Source organism: Pongo pygmaeus, chromosome 8 (assembly GCF_028885625.2).
Source record: "Pongo pygmaeus isolate AG05252 chromosome 8, NHGRI_mPonPyg2-v2.0_pri, whole genome shotgun sequence".
Classification (NCBI taxonomy): Eukaryota; Metazoa; Chordata; class Mammalia; order Primates; family Hominidae; genus Pongo; species Pongo pygmaeus.
In genome coordinates, this window is record NC_072381.2 from 15,821,773 (window position 1) to 15,838,963 (window position 17,191).

At 42.4% G+C, this 17,191-nt stretch overlaps 1 protein-coding gene across 1 annotated transcript in view; it reads right to left on the reverse strand.

The window, feature by feature from the left end:
* ITGA8 (integrin subunit alpha 8) overlaps positions 1 to 7,262 on the reverse strand; it is a 199,477-nt gene extending 192,215 nt beyond the window's left edge. Inside the window, exons 1-2 of the mRNA XM_054436441.2 lie at positions 6,854 to 7,262; positions 6,055 to 6,188 (exon numbers count right to left, since the gene is read on the reverse strand). Coding sequence (XP_054292416.1) covers positions 6,055 to 6,188; positions 6,854 to 7,062 — 343 coding nt within the window. The 5' untranslated portion in view covers positions 7,063 to 7,262. The remainder of the gene's footprint in view (positions 1 to 6,054; positions 6,189 to 6,853) is intronic.
* Positions 7,263 to 17,191: the final 9,929 nt, after the last annotated feature.

Genomic DNA, 17,191 nt, shown 5'->3' on the forward strand with positions numbered 1-17,191 from the left:
CAATTCCCAGATACAAGACTTTTTATACACTAACAAGTAAAGTTTGAATGTGCACATCTCAACCTGTCAGCTTAAATGTAAAAGTGCATTTTTCCTTTCAGAATAATTTCAAGACTATTTCAAGATAATTTCAAGCCATTTCTCCCAGCATGCTGCAGAGCCTACATGGAATATTCCTGCCAAGAACCTTGAAGCCTGTTCCCTCACACAGACTTCCAGCTTCTTGAAAGAATGTTGCAGATTAAGCAACGGGTGCCTAATGCTCATACTGCTCAACTAGCCATACAGCAGATCTGTTTCCCATTTCTAGTCGGAGTTTCAAGGACTTCCTTTTTCTAATTGCTTCCTCAGTTGCTATGGGCTGTAGGGACCACTGCCTCCTCCCTTCTCATACCAAGGTTCAGTTGTATTCTGTTGCATGAAGTCTGAACCAACAGAGAAATTTAGGGATGATGGTTGCCTCTCTCATGCCAACATATCCAGACATAGTAGCCATCATGAATTGCTTCTAGAATAATAAGTAAGACATCCAGCTAAACCACCTTTGATGACTCAATTGGATCAACACTTGGCAGAGGAAGATTTCTGCAAATATTGTGGTGTGTACCTGTGTGCACACACTGCTTCTTTTTTTCTGAGTAGCAAAACTTACTCTCATTGTTAAGTCTTGAAAAGAGGAGGTTATCTTTGGGCTTCCCTCTTCCCCCACCTTTGTAATCTTCCAGTTGAACATATTAGAGCACAGATTTCTCCTGTCCCTAAGTCCTGTCACATTTATGTTATTTCCTCTGTCATTACTTGGGTAGCTCTAACCTACATTTTTCTTTTCTTTGTTCCTGAACAAAAACTGATTTCTTTCTGGGAAACTAGAAAGGCAAGACTTATGCAGCCAATATGTTTCCCAACCCTCACATGAGAAAAAGGGCACACCGAACACTATCAAAAAACAACCCTATGCCAGCTGCAGAACCAGATGCTTTAAGCTGCTTCTCATTGTGGGATCACTCAACACAAAATAAAACAGACCCCCCAAAACAAAGGCTTCCGGTCTCCCGCAATTCCAACAAAAACCTTGTCATCCAGAGCTTTGAAATATCCTAACCCAATTGTCTTCCATTTTAAGTTTTCTTTTCTTTTTCTTCTTTTCTTTTCTTTTCTTTTCTTTCTTTTTTTTTTTTTTTTTAACACAGAGATACTAAGTTGAGGCCAGGCAAATTCTAGTAGTCTTTCTCAGATGACTTCCAAATCTCAATGGCACCTCCTACCTCTTCCTGTCAGCTTCTTATGTGGGCTCCTAATTGTGACTGGTTCCCAGCTGTATTGCTTCTCTGTCATTATTAGTGCTTTGATGATTATCATAATTAATTAGCACACATCACCTTTTTCCTCAAACATTTTACTTGAGCATTTAAAACAATCAAATACTTGTATGCTATACTTTGGAACTATGTTGCAATTTGCTCTTCATTATTCCAAAGGTGACAGTCTGTTTCATTGTCTCATTCGTTCTCCCTTTTAGCAGAAGGGTTACAACCTAACATTCTTTAACCCATGCATTGGTTTAGAAAATGTAGGAAAAAGAAGAAAGGGAACCTTGGAGTAGACACAGAAGTGAGAGGCATGAATTAGGCAGATGTGATATTTTAAACTCTTTAAGACATGGGGCATAGTTTAAAGAGTTCCTGAGACAAAAGTGAAAGAAACCAATTTGGTGATAGGAGGAATTTTCTTCTATTGAAGTAAAGAGGGAAAGACAGAAGGGGGATGAGAGAAGTGCTTTTTTGGAACCCCTTGATTTTGTACAGAGCAGGACAATTATCTACTCTTTGCACCTCCCCCACCAGCATATGCTTCTAGGATTCATGCATTTGAAGTGCTGGGCTAGTGTAAGCTTCCTCAATTTTTGTATTTATCATGAGAAATGTTAAAAAAAATCAAGTTATATGATAAGGTAAAAATAAAATAAATAATTATTATTTCATGGAAAAAAAAACCTGAAAGGCAGTTTTTAGAAAATGGCAATTGACCTTAAATAAATGGAGGAACAGGATCTCAACTGGACTCTGGTACTCAGTTACAGGGCTGTCTCCTTCAAAGTCTAAGCTGAGAGAATTTAGTTGGTTACCAGAGCAGAATACCCAATTGTAGACAGGCCAGGGACCTGAACAAGTTGAAACAACTTCATTAAAAGGTCAAATTTACTTAGGATGTCTTGAATTCAGATGTCATAGTAAAAGTAGGGTGAAAGACCAGGAAAGTCACTGATGTCTTGACAGATGAATATTTGCAATATACATTTTTATGCCCGACACATCACACTCCGTTATGCGGATGTCAATTTGGGGCCACTACTTAGTTAAGGAGAGAATTTTTCTTCCTTCTTTGCGGGGGAGAACAATACATTACTGGCACTGAGCAGAGAGTAACTCAGGAGGCAGCTTTTCACAGACCGTGAAGGGGCATTCTGTGGGAGTCTGAGCAAACCAGGGGCGTATGCAACCCATCATTCCCACCAAGACAAACCCTGCTTCTACAATGCTCCTACCAAAACTGTTTATCTTTTTCAACCCCTCTCTGGAGAATAATTTAAAATGGAACTGTAAATCCACTGTTGGAGTAGGGGAATGGAGGAGAGGGAGGGAAGGCGAATATAGCCTTCCAAAGCTCCTTGGGGGCTTAGTCATAATCCTGAGCTTGCAGTTTATCAGGGTCAATCCTCTCCCCATTTCTGGAAGGAAGGTGAGGGGAAGAAGCAGGCTGCGAACTGGGCAGACCTCTATTCCAGTCCTGCCTCTACCGCCTACCACTGTACAGTCTTGGGTATACCTTTGATGTTAGTTTCCTTATTTACAGAATGAGTTTTACATAGTTGTTTTGATTTGTTTTATGTAGTAGAAACAATGTGTGTATAGTGTCTGGTACATAGTAGCGATCTATAAATGGGATGCCTCTGGCAATGCTGACTTTGGGACCCAGAACCAGTGATGGTGATGTCTGTTTCCACCTTTCATCTTTGGTTTTAATATTCCACTTTGTCCACAAAGCGGATGTTCAGAATGGAAATAGCTACACTGGCGTCTGCTGTGCCTTCTTTACTTGCACAGCTTTGCATCAAGTAGCTGCCACTGCTAGTTCCACTGTCTGAGGGTATAAGGACAAAGCAGTTGGCACAGATGAGGTATAAAGGGTGATCAACCACTTGGTAGCAAACACCTGAGCTGTGACCCTGTGGATTCCTTCCCCACACCCATTTTCAGGCCATTCCCACTGGCAATCCAGGTTTCTGTGCCCAGAGTACCCCCTGATGGCCAACATGGGGAACTTTCTTTTCCCAACGATTCCTTTCTCCTCTCCTAGTGGGACCTCCCTGTCTTTCACAGGTCACAGCCTTGTTCATTCTGTCATGGACCATTCATTTCTCACAAACTTGTGTAGTCTTTCCTGCCTTGCTTTTTAAATTTCCTGTTCAATTGTTTCAGGAACATTGATTTTTCTCCTCCTCTCTTTCCCTCACTTTGTTCCATTTATGAATTCTGAAATTATTGTGATTGTAGTTGATAAGTATAATAGTAGGATTAGTGCATTCACCTATTTATCAAATAAACCACTATATATTTGGAAGTAAAATAAGACATAGTGTGGAATGAGCAGCATCAATCTCTAAAGCCCTTTGAGATATCTAGACATTTTCCTAACCTACACAAAAGAGGACATTGTCTTCTCCAGGTAACACTGACCTTTTCTGGACATTATTTTTCTATTTAATTGCCAACTTGTTCTAGTTTGTCCGCTACTGTTTTGCTGCAAATATAATTCAGCTACAATAAGGGTTAAGTGCATTCCTGTGGGCTATTCTGGGAACCAAAGCACATCTTTCAGCATTAGTTCTGTATGGGAGAGTGAATTCAAGGCTTCAAGCAATTGCTTTAGAATGAACTTGGAAAACATAACCTATTGTATTTTTTTTTTTTTTGAGATGAAGTTTCGCTCTTGTTGCCCAGGCTGGAGTGCAATGGCGCAATCTTGGCTAACTGCAACCTCTCCCTCCCGGGTTCAAGCGATTCTCTTGCCTCAGCCTCCCAAGTAGCTGGGATTACACCCTTACGCCCGGCTGATTTTGTATTTTTAGTAGAGATGGGGTTTCACCGTGTTGGTCAGGCTGGTCTTGAACTCCCGACCTCAAGTGATCCACCTGCCTCGGCCTCCCAAAGTGCTGGAATTACAGGCATGAGCCACCGCACCTGGCCTACCTATTGTAATTTAATATTGAAAATTTTCAGTTAGGAGTGGTCAGTTATTTTTTAAATTCATAGTTGACATCTGGATTCTCTGGTTTTTAATCTATTGGCCTATGACATCTATTGGGATGAGTACTTACAAAGTAAGTCAGTTGTAACTTATCTGGGCAGACACTGATTCTTCCTTTATCAAAAGAAAAATATACTAATCAGATCCTGATTTGATGTTATGAGACTATACAAGAAGATTATTAAATTCTTTTCCACGGCCATAAATTGCTTCTTGGTGAAAACACATCAACCATGTCTCAAAATATACTTTCCTTAATGGAAATTCAAATAATGTCAATGATTCATGTCTTTATTTGGCCTGCCTTAAAATACTTTTAAAAATACAAATGATTTGGGTGTCAATTATTAAAATGGCATTAATTTTATGTTTAAATGTTTAATTCTTCTGATTTAGGAAGCGCATTCTTAAACCAGAGAACAGTAGCTAGAAAGTGTCTCAAGTCTTGATAAAATAACTAATTAAAAGATTTCTGTCACAAATTAACATCAAAAGGTTTAATCTTCCTGGTTGCTAATACTCAAATTTAAAAGTAAAAGCTTATAAAAACTGGTATAAAATAACAGAATATTTAATAAAATGATAAGCTATTGTGACCATATATAGACAGGCATGATAAAAATATAATTTTCCAATGCTTTTATAAAATACTTTCCTAATTTGGCCATAATTCAAGGTAATGCTTGCATAGTATGTTTTGCTTTGAAATATTTTCATATTTATGAAACTGAAATTGTTGGCTCCTTTAACATAAAAGATACAAATTATAGTAACAGGTAAATATCATCCAGCAAATTTCATTGAAATTCTGTGAAAATATTCTGCATAAATTCCATATGCACACTAATCAAACAATTAAAAATCAAAGAAATCAAGTATGATGTCATAAAATAGTTGTGTTGTACAAAAGGTATTTTAAATGATCATTTATCAAGGACCATTATTCAAGCTGACATATTCGCATTTTTCTGGAAAGAGATATTTGCTTTCTGATAATATATACCTTTTGAATTCATAAAGTTTTGGTAGTAAAAATTAAAGCATTCGGTGTTAATGTTTTTGAAAGCATTGCATTTAAATTATTTTCTCAGGCTCTAAAGAGAAAACACCAGAGGAAACATAACCAGACTGAATTGTTTAAAATGTATTTTCCCTTTAATTAAATAAGAAACATCTGTCTAGGGATTTTGGAAATGAATGTAATCCATCCACACTCTGCCTGCACTAGTTTGCATTCAATGTCTAATACTTTGAAAGAAAATTCTTTCTTTCTGTAAAGAATTAAACAGCAACGCGGAGTGATGTCTGGGTGTGCGGCAGCTAAGTCCTGCCTCCGGAGCTTGGGCATTGGAAACGCTAAGGATCTCTCTTTTTCCAGATCGGTCCTTGAGAAGCGACCAAATTCTCTCCACAGCCAAAGTTAGGACGTAGTTTTTGTATTTCTCCAAAACATCCACTCACCCTGAAACTGCTCATCTCAGAACGGTAAAGAAACAGGAGTTGCCAGGATGCATCCAAACACTCAGGGTCAAAATAGTGTCCTTTCTCTAGGGTTCACTAAACATCTTCCTTCACTTAACTGAGAGTTGAAAAAACTGATTTCTCTAGAGACCCACACAGCCCACAACACGGACACATCAGACAAGCTAAACGAGTACCGCACCAAGACAGCGGGAAGTCGCCTCTGGGATGGCCCTGGTTCTTCCAAACTCAGGCCCGCAGCTTAGAAGGACAAATCTCACTTACTGGTGGTGTCAAACGGTATCTGCCTGCACTGCGCAGACCCCTCCGCGGGCCAAGGACAGTAATAGACGGCTCCCCCTTCCACGATATCGGGCTGGCTGGTGTTGGCTTTCGGCGCCCCCACCAAGACACTCGCTCTGCAAAAGGGTTGGAAAAAGTCACTCTTTGGGCGCCACAAAAGCGTGCGCATGCAATGCAGTCTCTGTAGCCTCCTGCCCGGGGACACTGGGGCAGGCGTGGAGGGCAGGAACGTATTTATGATGAGGACCGACTGTCAAACTTGATTTCCTCTTGGAAACCTATGGGGGTCCGCAACCTGGTTTGCAAGAGTGCAAACGGTCCTGCTTCTCTAGGTGGAGCTCTGTGGGTACAGTGAGATGAGAGAACGGGGTGGGGTGGGAGGAAGCCAAGGACAGAGCCCAGCTGCTGGTAGCCGACAGCTCTTGCGCCCAGACGCAATGGTTACAGGCTCTGCATAAACAGACCTCGCTGTGGTCGTGGTTTTAACTGGCTTGGGTCTTCTGGGTCCTGTTCTTTCCTTTGTAGGATGCGTGCATCTTGGTACCCGGAACACCCAGGACTTGCGTGTTCTATGCAAGTGGCGTGTCTCTAGCTCGAAGTTCACAAGGCACATCTAGCATGGCAGGGGAGAAAAGGGGCTGGTGGCGGGGAGAGGGACGGGGCCCCGGGCAGGCGGCAGGACGGGGATCCCAGGCTGCAGGGACTGCGCGGCAGAGCGTCTGGGACCTGACCCGGGAGCGCCTTCGCCCCCGCGCGCACTTCCCCGGGTCGGGCGACTTACGTGCGGGCGTCGGGTATGTGGAAGTCCACGGCGTAGCCGAAGTAGCTGCCCTTGGGGCCGCTGTACACCGTGAGCTTTTCCACGTCCAGGTTGAACGCCTGAGAGGCAGGGGACCACAGCATCATCCCCAGCGCTGCCGCGGCGCAGCAGAGGGGCGCGATCAGCGGCGCCTGGCTTCCCCGGGGACCGCGGCTGGCCCCGGTCGACATCTCCCTCCGCCCTGGTGGCTGCTACCCAGGAGCGCGAGCCGAGGACCCCTGCGGGGCAAGCGGCGCTGGTGGAATCTGGCGGTCCCCAGCTGCCCGCGTCCCGGGTCGGTGCGCTCGGCGCACCAGCGGTGACAGTGCCCGGCGTCTGCTCGCGCCCGCCCACCCGCCCAGCCGGCTCGGGGGGCTGGCCCAGGCGCTCTAGCCCTCCTTCGGCCGCGGGCGGGGACCAGCGCTCTCGCGGCGCCTCCTCGCGGCTGGTCTAGAGCCGGGGACGCCCGGGCGGCCCCGCTGGTGGCTGGAGCGCTGGGTGCCTGTTCGGGCTGCCCGGATTTCTATTGCTGTCCCATCTCAAAGACAATCAGTTTCGCCTCTGTCACCTCAAGGTATTTATTGCTTTAGAAGCAATGCCCCACGTGGAGCGAGGGCTTGCTCCAGTTCTGTCAAAGGCGCAGCTTGGATGGAGAATGTGAAAACCAACCCCACCACCAGGAGGGGCAAAACAATTACCTCTGCATCACCTCTGCAGCCTGACCTCAGCGTTCATGGCTTTGCACGTCTGTGATGAGTGTTAAAGTTGAAATGCAACAACCCTCTCCTCCCCTAAGTCCACCCCACCTCCTGGCAGAGCTAACTCATAAACAAGAAAGCCTCGAGGGTTTTTTTGTTTTTGTTGTTGGGTATCTGTGTGTGTGTGTGTGTGTGTGTGTGTGTGTGTGTGTGTGTGCGCGCGCGCGCGCGCGCGTGTGAATTTTTTGTTTTTGTTTGTTTGGTTGGTTTGCTTTGTTTTATTTATTTATTTTCTTTTTAGAGACAGAGTCTCTCTCTCGCCCAGGCTGGAGTGCAATGGTGCTATCATAGCTCAATGAAACCTCAAACTCCTGGGCTCGAGCGATCCTCCTGCCTCAGCGTCCTGATTAGCTGGTACTGCAGATGACTCATCACACCTGGTTAATTTTCTAATTTTTTTTGTTGACACCGAGTCTGCTCATGTGGCCTAGGCTGGTCTCGATCTCCTGGCCTCAAGCCATCCTGCCACCTCGAGTGGACTTTTAAAATTTCTTTTCTTTCTTTGTTTCTCTCTCTCTCTTTCTTTCTTTCTTCTTCTTCCTTTTTTTTTTTTTTTTTTTTAGGAGATGGGGTGTCTCACCATGTTGTTGTTCAAGTTGGTCTTGAACTCCTGGACTCAAGCAATCCTCCCACCTAAGCCTCCCACACTGCTGGGATTTCAAGGTGAGCCGCCGTGCCCAGCCCTTGAGATTTTATTTAAATCTTTCTTAAAGGCATCTTGGGCATATTAAATGACTTAGTAGTAAATCTCCATCCTGTGTAATTGTGATGAAGTTTGGCGAAGTTAAGAATGTTGGAATTTACAGTTTACTTTTTGTGGGGGTAGAAGGTGTAGTTCGCAGTCTACAGGAGTTCAGATTTCGGTTCTGATCCATGGGTGTTGTCAATCTCTTCCCATGTCTCCTGTGTCGGAGAGGAAGTGAGGCTCGAGTAGGGGAGGACAGAGAAGAGAAAGGAGTATAGATCCCCTTACATAACATATGGTCATTCGTTAACATTAAACAAAACAGGTCAGCATGAAACCGGAAGGGGCTGAGGTTAAACAGATATGATGTTTAGAGACGGAAGAGCTAAGTTGTTTCTGAAGCATTGTAAGGGGATTTGGTGGCAGATGTAGATTTACTCAGGATTTTGAATAGGGGGTTTACATTTGGGCATTGTTGGGGGAGAAGTTGAGGGAAGGTATTAATACTTCAAAAAGACAGAGATTAAATGGTTGTGTGTGGGACTGGAATAAAAGGCGTGGGTTAGGAAGTGGTAGGAAATAGGGTTGGTTGGATCTGCAGGAAGAGGATCTTAATAACAGTAACATTTATTGAGGCAAAGGGAGCCAGTTCTAGAGCAGAGACGGGACATACCGCCTGGGGTTCCAAAAGTTTAGGGGTGGGGAGTGGGGGGTAGTTGTTGGAAGGAAGGGAAAGCAAAGTAGGTGTTGCTCAGTGCACTGGGAGGCGAGGACCTCAAGCTGGTTAACAGAAGGGAGGGGAGGGCCACAAATGCTAAAGAAAAGGACAGGCTGGGTACGGTGGCTCATGCCTGTGATCCCAGCACTTTGGGAGCCCGAGGCGGGTCAGGAGTTTGAGACCAGCCTGATCAACATGGTGAAACTCCATCTCTACTTAAAAAAAAAAAAAAAAAGCTGGGCGTGGTTGTGTGTGCCTGTAATCCCACCTACTCAGGAGGCTGAGGCAGGAGAATCGCTTGAACCCAGGAGGCAGAAGTTGCAGTGAGCCAAGATTGCACCACTGCACTCCAGTCTGGGCAACAGAGCGAGACTCCATCTCAAAAAAAATTCAAGGTGTCTCAAGGTATGAACCTAGAAAAGAAGAATAGCGAACGGTAGCAGTGGGGCTAGGACAGCAGGTTGGGGAAGTAGAAAGTGGGTTAGACGCTGGGCTCACTGATTTGAGTTACTAGCCTGCGATTAGCAATGTAGATGGCAGTTTCGGGAGTGGTCAGTCTGTCCATCGATTTGAGGGTCTATCCAGAGAAAAAAAAAATCTCTGAACTTACTTAAAAGCTGGACTTCTCGTCTCCCTTACATCAGAACCCACTCAGTAGACTGATCTGAATGTTATATCTTTACTTGTCATGCCCCTGTAAAAATAATACAAATGAATACGCTATCAAAGATTTCCCTGGCAAGTTGTCACATCTGGATAATTTCCTGAGTATTCCTTTCCCAGATAAAGACTTAGGAGTAGATGGTAGAAGACTTGCTTCTCATTTTAAAAGTTCATTTGCTTTGAACGCAGAGTCTGCTACTCTGATCAAGTTACTGTTGTTCATCAAAGTGGTGTTCCCTTCAGTAATTTTCAATGAGGAATTCATGGGCAGCATACAAATAGGAATGTTGACAACTGTGTTGGACACTGAGGTTAGAAAAATAACCTCAACTCAATCATTTCCTGACACTGGCATGCTGAAATTTGGAAATCTGTCCTATTGCAAGCTAGCCTGAGATGGATGAGAAACATCTAAATAGGTAGAAGGTGATAGAATGATCCCAGACATGCACCTGACCTGTGTGCTGACTTACCAGGTGGAACTAGCTTTATATTACACAATGCTTTGATTTGCATAGGGAAGCACATCACCAGGGTATCCCATGTTGTACCCACTTGCTTACTTCCTTGGCATATTTCTTAAATTTTTAGTCTTTTTGTTCAAACATAGAGTGAGAGGCTGGGCATGGTGGCTCACGCCTGTAATCCCAGCACTCTGGGAGGCAGAGGCGGGTGGATCAACTTGAGGCCAGGAGTTTGAGACCAGCCTGGCCAACATAGTGAAATCCCGTCTCTATTAAAAATACAAAAATTAGCCGGGTGTGGTGGCACAAGCCTGTAATTCCAGCTACTCAGGAGGCTGAGAAAGGAGAATTGTTGAATCCGGGAGACGGAGGTTGCAGCGAGCCGAGATCACGCCAGTGCACTCCAGCCTGGGTGACAGAGTGAGACTCTGTCTCAAAACAACAACAACAAATAGAGTAGACAAGGAAAAAAAAAATCTGTTTACTGACACATCATTAGGTATATTCTTATTTCTGTTTTCTAAAACACACTTGCTGTTGACTTACACAAGTCTATATTCTTAATATGGTCACTTTCTACTTTACAGATGAGGATGTTAAAGTTTGGGGAGGTATAATAATACACATGTTTACAGGGCAAGTAAGTGGTACTATTTTAACCCTATCAAATGCCAAAACCAGTTCCTCATGCTACTAGATCTATAAGGAATCAGGTTTTAAAGCCATAATAATAATGAGAAGTCACCTTTCTAGAGGTAGTAAGCTATTCTGGGCTGCCCTCTGGGCATGCCTATGATTAGTCCTTGAGAGATGGCATAAAGCTGCTGTGTACTTTTCCGAGAGGTCGTGGAAAAAGGTTTGGTTGCACCTTGGTGTTTTGGAGGGAACGCAAACTAACTCCAAGCTCTTTGACCTCCCTGGGAGGCCAAAAGCCTGGGAGAGTAGTAAACCTTCCAAGAAGCCAGGAAACAAAAATACCCAATTGCAATAATTGCAGAGAAGGGATAAGTCTGAATAGGTGTCTTGTACATTTCATCATTCTGACGTATGGGAACCATGCCAATTGGTAAGATCTGGGGACTCGTCAGAAAAACACATGGACAGTGACAGGTCTCATGCTGAATGAGAAGTTTGACATTTTAAAGATCTACCAGCACTGATTTATTTGTCAGAAAAGCAAGTCTGCGAGTTGTTTATCATCCATGTGAGCATATGTGTATGCTTCGTACTGGGAAAGGTATACATAGTTCTTTCCCTAAAAAGAAAAGAAAAGAACCCAAAGGTCAAAGATGGAACAGATTTGGCGCAAACTTTCCAAAAATAAACAAGTAAAGAGTACCACAGGGGAAAAAAATGATGTCTGAGTTGTAGCCATGTACGAAGTACTTAAAAATAGAAATGCCAGACCATTTAACCAGTTAGTGCATACTTTTCAATCAAAAACATGTCTAACTTAATGACCAATTATTATTTCTGATTGTGTTTCAATCTATTTCTTTATATGATGTGATCATGCCTTAAAATCAAGAGGTGTGAAAGTGCCAATATAATTATTTCATTAATATAACCACACTTCAAATATTTTAAACTATTTACAGAATAAGCCAGTGTGAATGCAATGTATGCTCAGAGGCTCCATCAACTTTTAAAAATCAATGCACTAGAAATGGAAGGTAGCTTTTCAGTCTCTACTTATAAAGTGGATAATTGAGGTTATCTCAGATTTTTCTTTTGCCCAGCTGAACTCAGCTTTCCTGCAATATTAGAAACAACTGATTAGTAGAAACTGGATGGTTAAACTTACTGAGGGGAAAAGACTTCTAAATGTGTCAGGTGTCTCTGTTGACATCAGCTTATGTCTGCAAATTTTCTATTCGGTCCCTGGAGGGTGAATTTCACCATAGTAAAACCATTTTTTTTTTCTTTTTGATGATTTTGTTTGTAATTCTCTTTTATGGTTTTCCTTCATGATTTTATTAGCCACTTTTAACTTAAAAGTGCTGTAGCACTGGCCCCTGTATTGGCGGGAGTTCAAGCACAGCCAACAGTTGGTTTAGTTGAAGAAAAATTCCCGCTAGTCAAAACCAGACTCCAATTTGATCTCTTTTTAGAACAAGCCTTGAAAAGCAGCTCTGCTTTAAACAAAAATAAAAGTAAAAGAATTCTCCCTCCAAAGGGAAGGTAACTGTGGAAAGCTATGTTCTTCCAAAGCATTGACATTTGAGGATCAATCTTCCTGAGATTCACAGCCCTTGCGGGTGGGGAGGGCTGAGTTTGTAATCAGGATCTTGAGTGATTTACATGTTTCAATTAGGGTCAGTTCACTCCAGAATGCTGAAAGACCTACACATGTGTGATGGGTTGGTGGGCTGGATCATTTAGTAACTATTGGCCAAAATGACTAAAGGAAACTTTTGAGAGGAGAAGAGAACTCATAGCATCTAATCCGTAAATGTGGAGTCTGGCAATTGGAATTCCAGTTCCCCAAGGGACTCGTGCTGGAGTCCAGTGCAAAGGGTGGGGGGTGGGGAGGGGGCCTGCAGGAATGTTCAAGGTTTTTATTTTATGACAAAAAAACTAAGTCACCATAAAGTGCTAGGGTTCACAGCAGCACCACCCTGGTCCTTGGCAAAAAGGGCAAGATGGGAAGTGGGGCATTCTTCCCACCCCTGCACACCCCAGGACTTGAAAGTGTAGACCTCTGTGAACACAGGGCTGCAGGCACCTTCATGGACCCCAGGTAACAGCAGCAGTAGATGTGGTTCTGGACAATCAGGGAGCTACAGCCTTCTAAAGCAGCCAGATACCACTTTACTCAGCTCCTGGGGGAGGCTACAGGACTCAGATGACACATCCAATGCCTCCTACAATTAAGTGGGGAAGTCCTTCAGTTGCAGAAGTGGGTGACGGCTGGAGCAACTGATGTATTGATAAGAATGTGTTTAAAACCCCAGGCTAAGTTGCTGTGCTTCGTTTGCCTTTAGGAGAACCACAGGATGTCTAGGACTGCCCTCTAGTGTCTGTGATCTTATTCAAGTGTGTGGGATTTTCCATGAATAATACAAACCTTCCTTGTGAAAAATGCTTTAGCCTTACAGTTTTGATAATTCTTACAAATGGATTTTAAAAATATTTTTTATTAAAAAGTTTACAAACATTGATTTAATCTCTCCCACATTTATTAAGATTTTTATTTCCTTGTTATAGCTTTGCAAATCATTAGGTGAAAAACAAAAAAGAAGAAACAGAGAAAGGAAGGAAGGGAGGGAGGGAGGAAAGGAAGGAAGCAAGGAATGAAAGAAGGAAAGAACGAAGGAACACTGGCAGGGAGAGAGGGAGGGAGGGAGGAAGGAAAGGAGGGAAGGAAGGAAGGGGGAAAAGAAGGAAAGGAGAAGGAAGGAAAGAAGGAAGGAAGGAAGACAGGCAGGGAGACATGGAGGGAGAAACTGTCCCATGAAAATAAAAATAATATTTTCCCAACTAATGACAAAGTCCAAATTAGTTGTCACTGTGATCCATGCAAAGACTATGTCCTGCTCAACCTCGCTTGTCTTCCTAATTTTGATTTACTTATACATTGTTTTTATGCTTTTAACAAATATGGGCACCAGTTTTGTCTTAGGCACCATGCAAGCTCTGGTGATGCAGTATTAAGCTAAAAAGATATAGTTCCTCCCTTCATGAGCATACAGTGTAGTGAGGTGCTAGGTGGTGAACAATCAAGCAAACTGAGCAGAATGTAACTAAATGGATAAATGCCAGATGGATAAATGCCAGGATTGAAACTAATGGGGTGTGGTGTGAGAGAATGATGGGGCTGGAGATAAGATGGGGAAGGCTTTATGAGATATTTTTCATCAGAGAAGACAAAAGCCATGTGTTAAGCCAGAGAATAAAACAAACTGTTCATAGCATGACTTAAAAAATATATGCCTGTGATTGTAACACTCCTTACTCAGATCTGGAAAACAAGGAATTCTATGGCTTGTCTGGGGCCACTGATTTAGAGAAGTTCAACCTTAGCAGAATTCATCTGAGCACATCAGACCAAGGTGATATGGTTTGACTGTGTCCCCACCCAAATCTCATCTTGAATTGTAGCTCCCATAATTCCCATATGTTGTGGGAGGGACCCAGTGGGAGATAATTGAATCATGGGGGCAGTTTCCCTCATACTGTTCTCATGGTAGTGAATAGGTCTCATGAGATCTGATGGTTTTATAAGGGGTTTCCCCATTCACTTGGTTCTCATTCTCTCTTTCCTGCCGCCATGTAAGACGTGCCTTTCACCTTCTGCCATGATTGTGAGGCTCCCTAGCCACGTGGAACTGTGAGTCCATTAAAGCTCTTTTTCTTTATAAATTACCCAGTCTCTGGTATGTCTTCATAAGCAGCATGAAAAGAGACTAATACACAAGTTAAGACATTTACTGCCCCCATAAAATGCTATATGCCATCCATGGCATCTGCATTTTGTTCTCTGTGTAACTTACATAAAATGGCCTCTTACTTATCATGTTACAGGCTCCATGATGGCATCTTCCTAAGTTATCCATGACGACAGCCTTGACCATTTTAATTCTCTCCATGTAAGAACGCCTTAGCCTGTTTTTAGAGCTAGAAGTCTTTGAACAACTTGAAAGCTGGAAGTGAATTCCTATCTTCTACTGAGCTTGCCTAAAACGTAACTCATCGACTTAAATTGATCTTCCTTGTTTTTATTGTGTTAATGTATTAAAAACTGGGTCCTTTTCGCAAAGGCCTCTGGTCCCATGTACAAAAAAAAAAAATAGAAATATGACAAGTTAAATTAAAACCAGCAGATGAAAGTTAAAATACTCTCAAAAAGAAAAAAGACGCCAAGAAGCATTAGTAGAAGGAGAAAAAAAGTAAGCCAAATGGATTGAACTTAGCCCATTTTTCAGTCTGCGAGTTGGACTTGCTCAAAGTGGATGTTAGAGTGACTTCCTACAAATTTCCTGAAAAACTATTTGCCACTACATATGATCACACCAAATCAGCATAATAATGGTAATTCCAGAGACAGAAGGGATTCAAATTGTAGTTCTTTTCGTAGGAAGGTTGGGATGGTCTATCTAGCTTTTAGTCACTGTGTGATCTTACTCATCTGCATCTCACTTGTGGGAGGTGAGAGATGAACTCTAAACATAGGAGCCTTTCTCTCTTGAGCTCTAAATCCTGCCCAGTGTAGTTATGGTGTGATTCTGTTTGGAAACTGGGAGGTGAGAGATGAACTCTAAACATATGAGCCTTTCTCTCTTGAGCTCTAAAATCCTGCCCAGTGTAGTTATGGTGTGATTCTGTTTGGAAACCAGTGCTGTTCATCCTCGGAGAGGCAAAAGAGCATGACCATTAAGAGCATGGATTCTAAAGCCAGATACTTAGTTCCCTGGCCTGTTTTTGCCACCTACCTGCAGGACCCTGGGCAAGTTACTTACCATCTCTATCCCTCAGTTTCCCCATTTGTAAAATGCAGGTACAGGTTGCATTTTATAGGTACATTTCTGATCCAAAAATCCCAAATCTGAAATATTCAAAAATCCAAAACTTTTTGAGCACGAAACATGACATCATAAGTGGAAAATTCCATACCTGATCCCGTGTGATGGATCACAATCAAAACGCAGTTGCATAACACAGCTTATTCAGTATTCCCGAAGGAAAAATACAATCACTTTCAGGTTGTGAGTATAAGGTGTATATGAAACATAGATGCATTTCATGTTTAAACTTGGGTCTCATCCCGAAATATCTCATTATGTATATACAAATATTCCAAAAGCCCCCCAAATTCCAAAATCTGAAGCTCTTCTGGCCTCAAGCATTTTAGAGAAGGGATACTCAACCTGTGCTAACAATGTATCACATGGACTTGTGAGGACTAAATGAATTAAAATATACAAATCTATGTAAGATTCCATAGGAAAAGCAATGTGTTAGCTAGTATTGTCACTTACATTTCTAATTGGCTATGGATTGCTAATGGCATAATGTTATTGCTTGCTTTCGATTGTCCACACGTACCTGCCCTTCACCAGGGTCAAGCGCTCACTATTTGCCAGAACTTAGCCTAGATATTGTCATACTCTTGAGTACAGTTCCCTGCTGTCTTGGTCAAGCCTTCTCAGTTAATACTCCTCTGGTAATGTAGCAGTCCCCCCTTGCCTACAGTTTCAGTAATGCAGTAATGCAGTTTCAGTTACCAACAATCAACTGCAGTTTGAAAATACTGATATTTTGAGAGAGAGAGACCACATTCACATAACTTGTATTACAGTAGGTTGTTATAATTTTCCCATTTTATTATTTACTATTGTTTTTAATCTCTTACTGTGTCTAATTTTTAAATTAAGCCTTATCATAGGCATGTATGTATAGAAAAAACAAAGCGTATATAGGGTTCAGTACCATCCGTGGTCTCAGGCATCCACTGGGGATCTTGGAACATGTACCCTGCAGATAAGGGTGGAATGCTGTAGCAGGTTGCAGAGAGGTTACCACATTATTTAGAGTATTTTGGGGGTAACAAATGTTTTAGAAACATTAATCTGACAGTTATGTGAATGAGGGAAAAATGGAAAATAGTTATTACATACTTGTATTTGTATGTGAAAAAATAAAGGTCAGAATTAGGATGGGGCAATGCAATGGAGATGGGCAGATATGATGGCTGTGAAGGAAGATTTAACTGAGCTCTGTGACTAGCTGGCAGGAAAGAGAGGGAAGAGCAAGCAAGAGATGTTTTTCTTTTAATTTTAAACTTAAAAAAAAAACCTGAAGCACAACAAATACAAGAAAATCACACAATATAAATATAATGCATAATGGATTCTCACAAAGCATAATACCCCCGTAACTACCACCCAAATTAAGAAATAGAATACTCCCTGTGTCCCAAAAGCTCCCCTAGTACCACTTACCATCATACCCCTCTCTTTTCCTCAAACTTGATTATCCTGACTTACAAAGCAAAGCTCAGTTTAATCTGTGTTGAACGTTACATCAATGGAA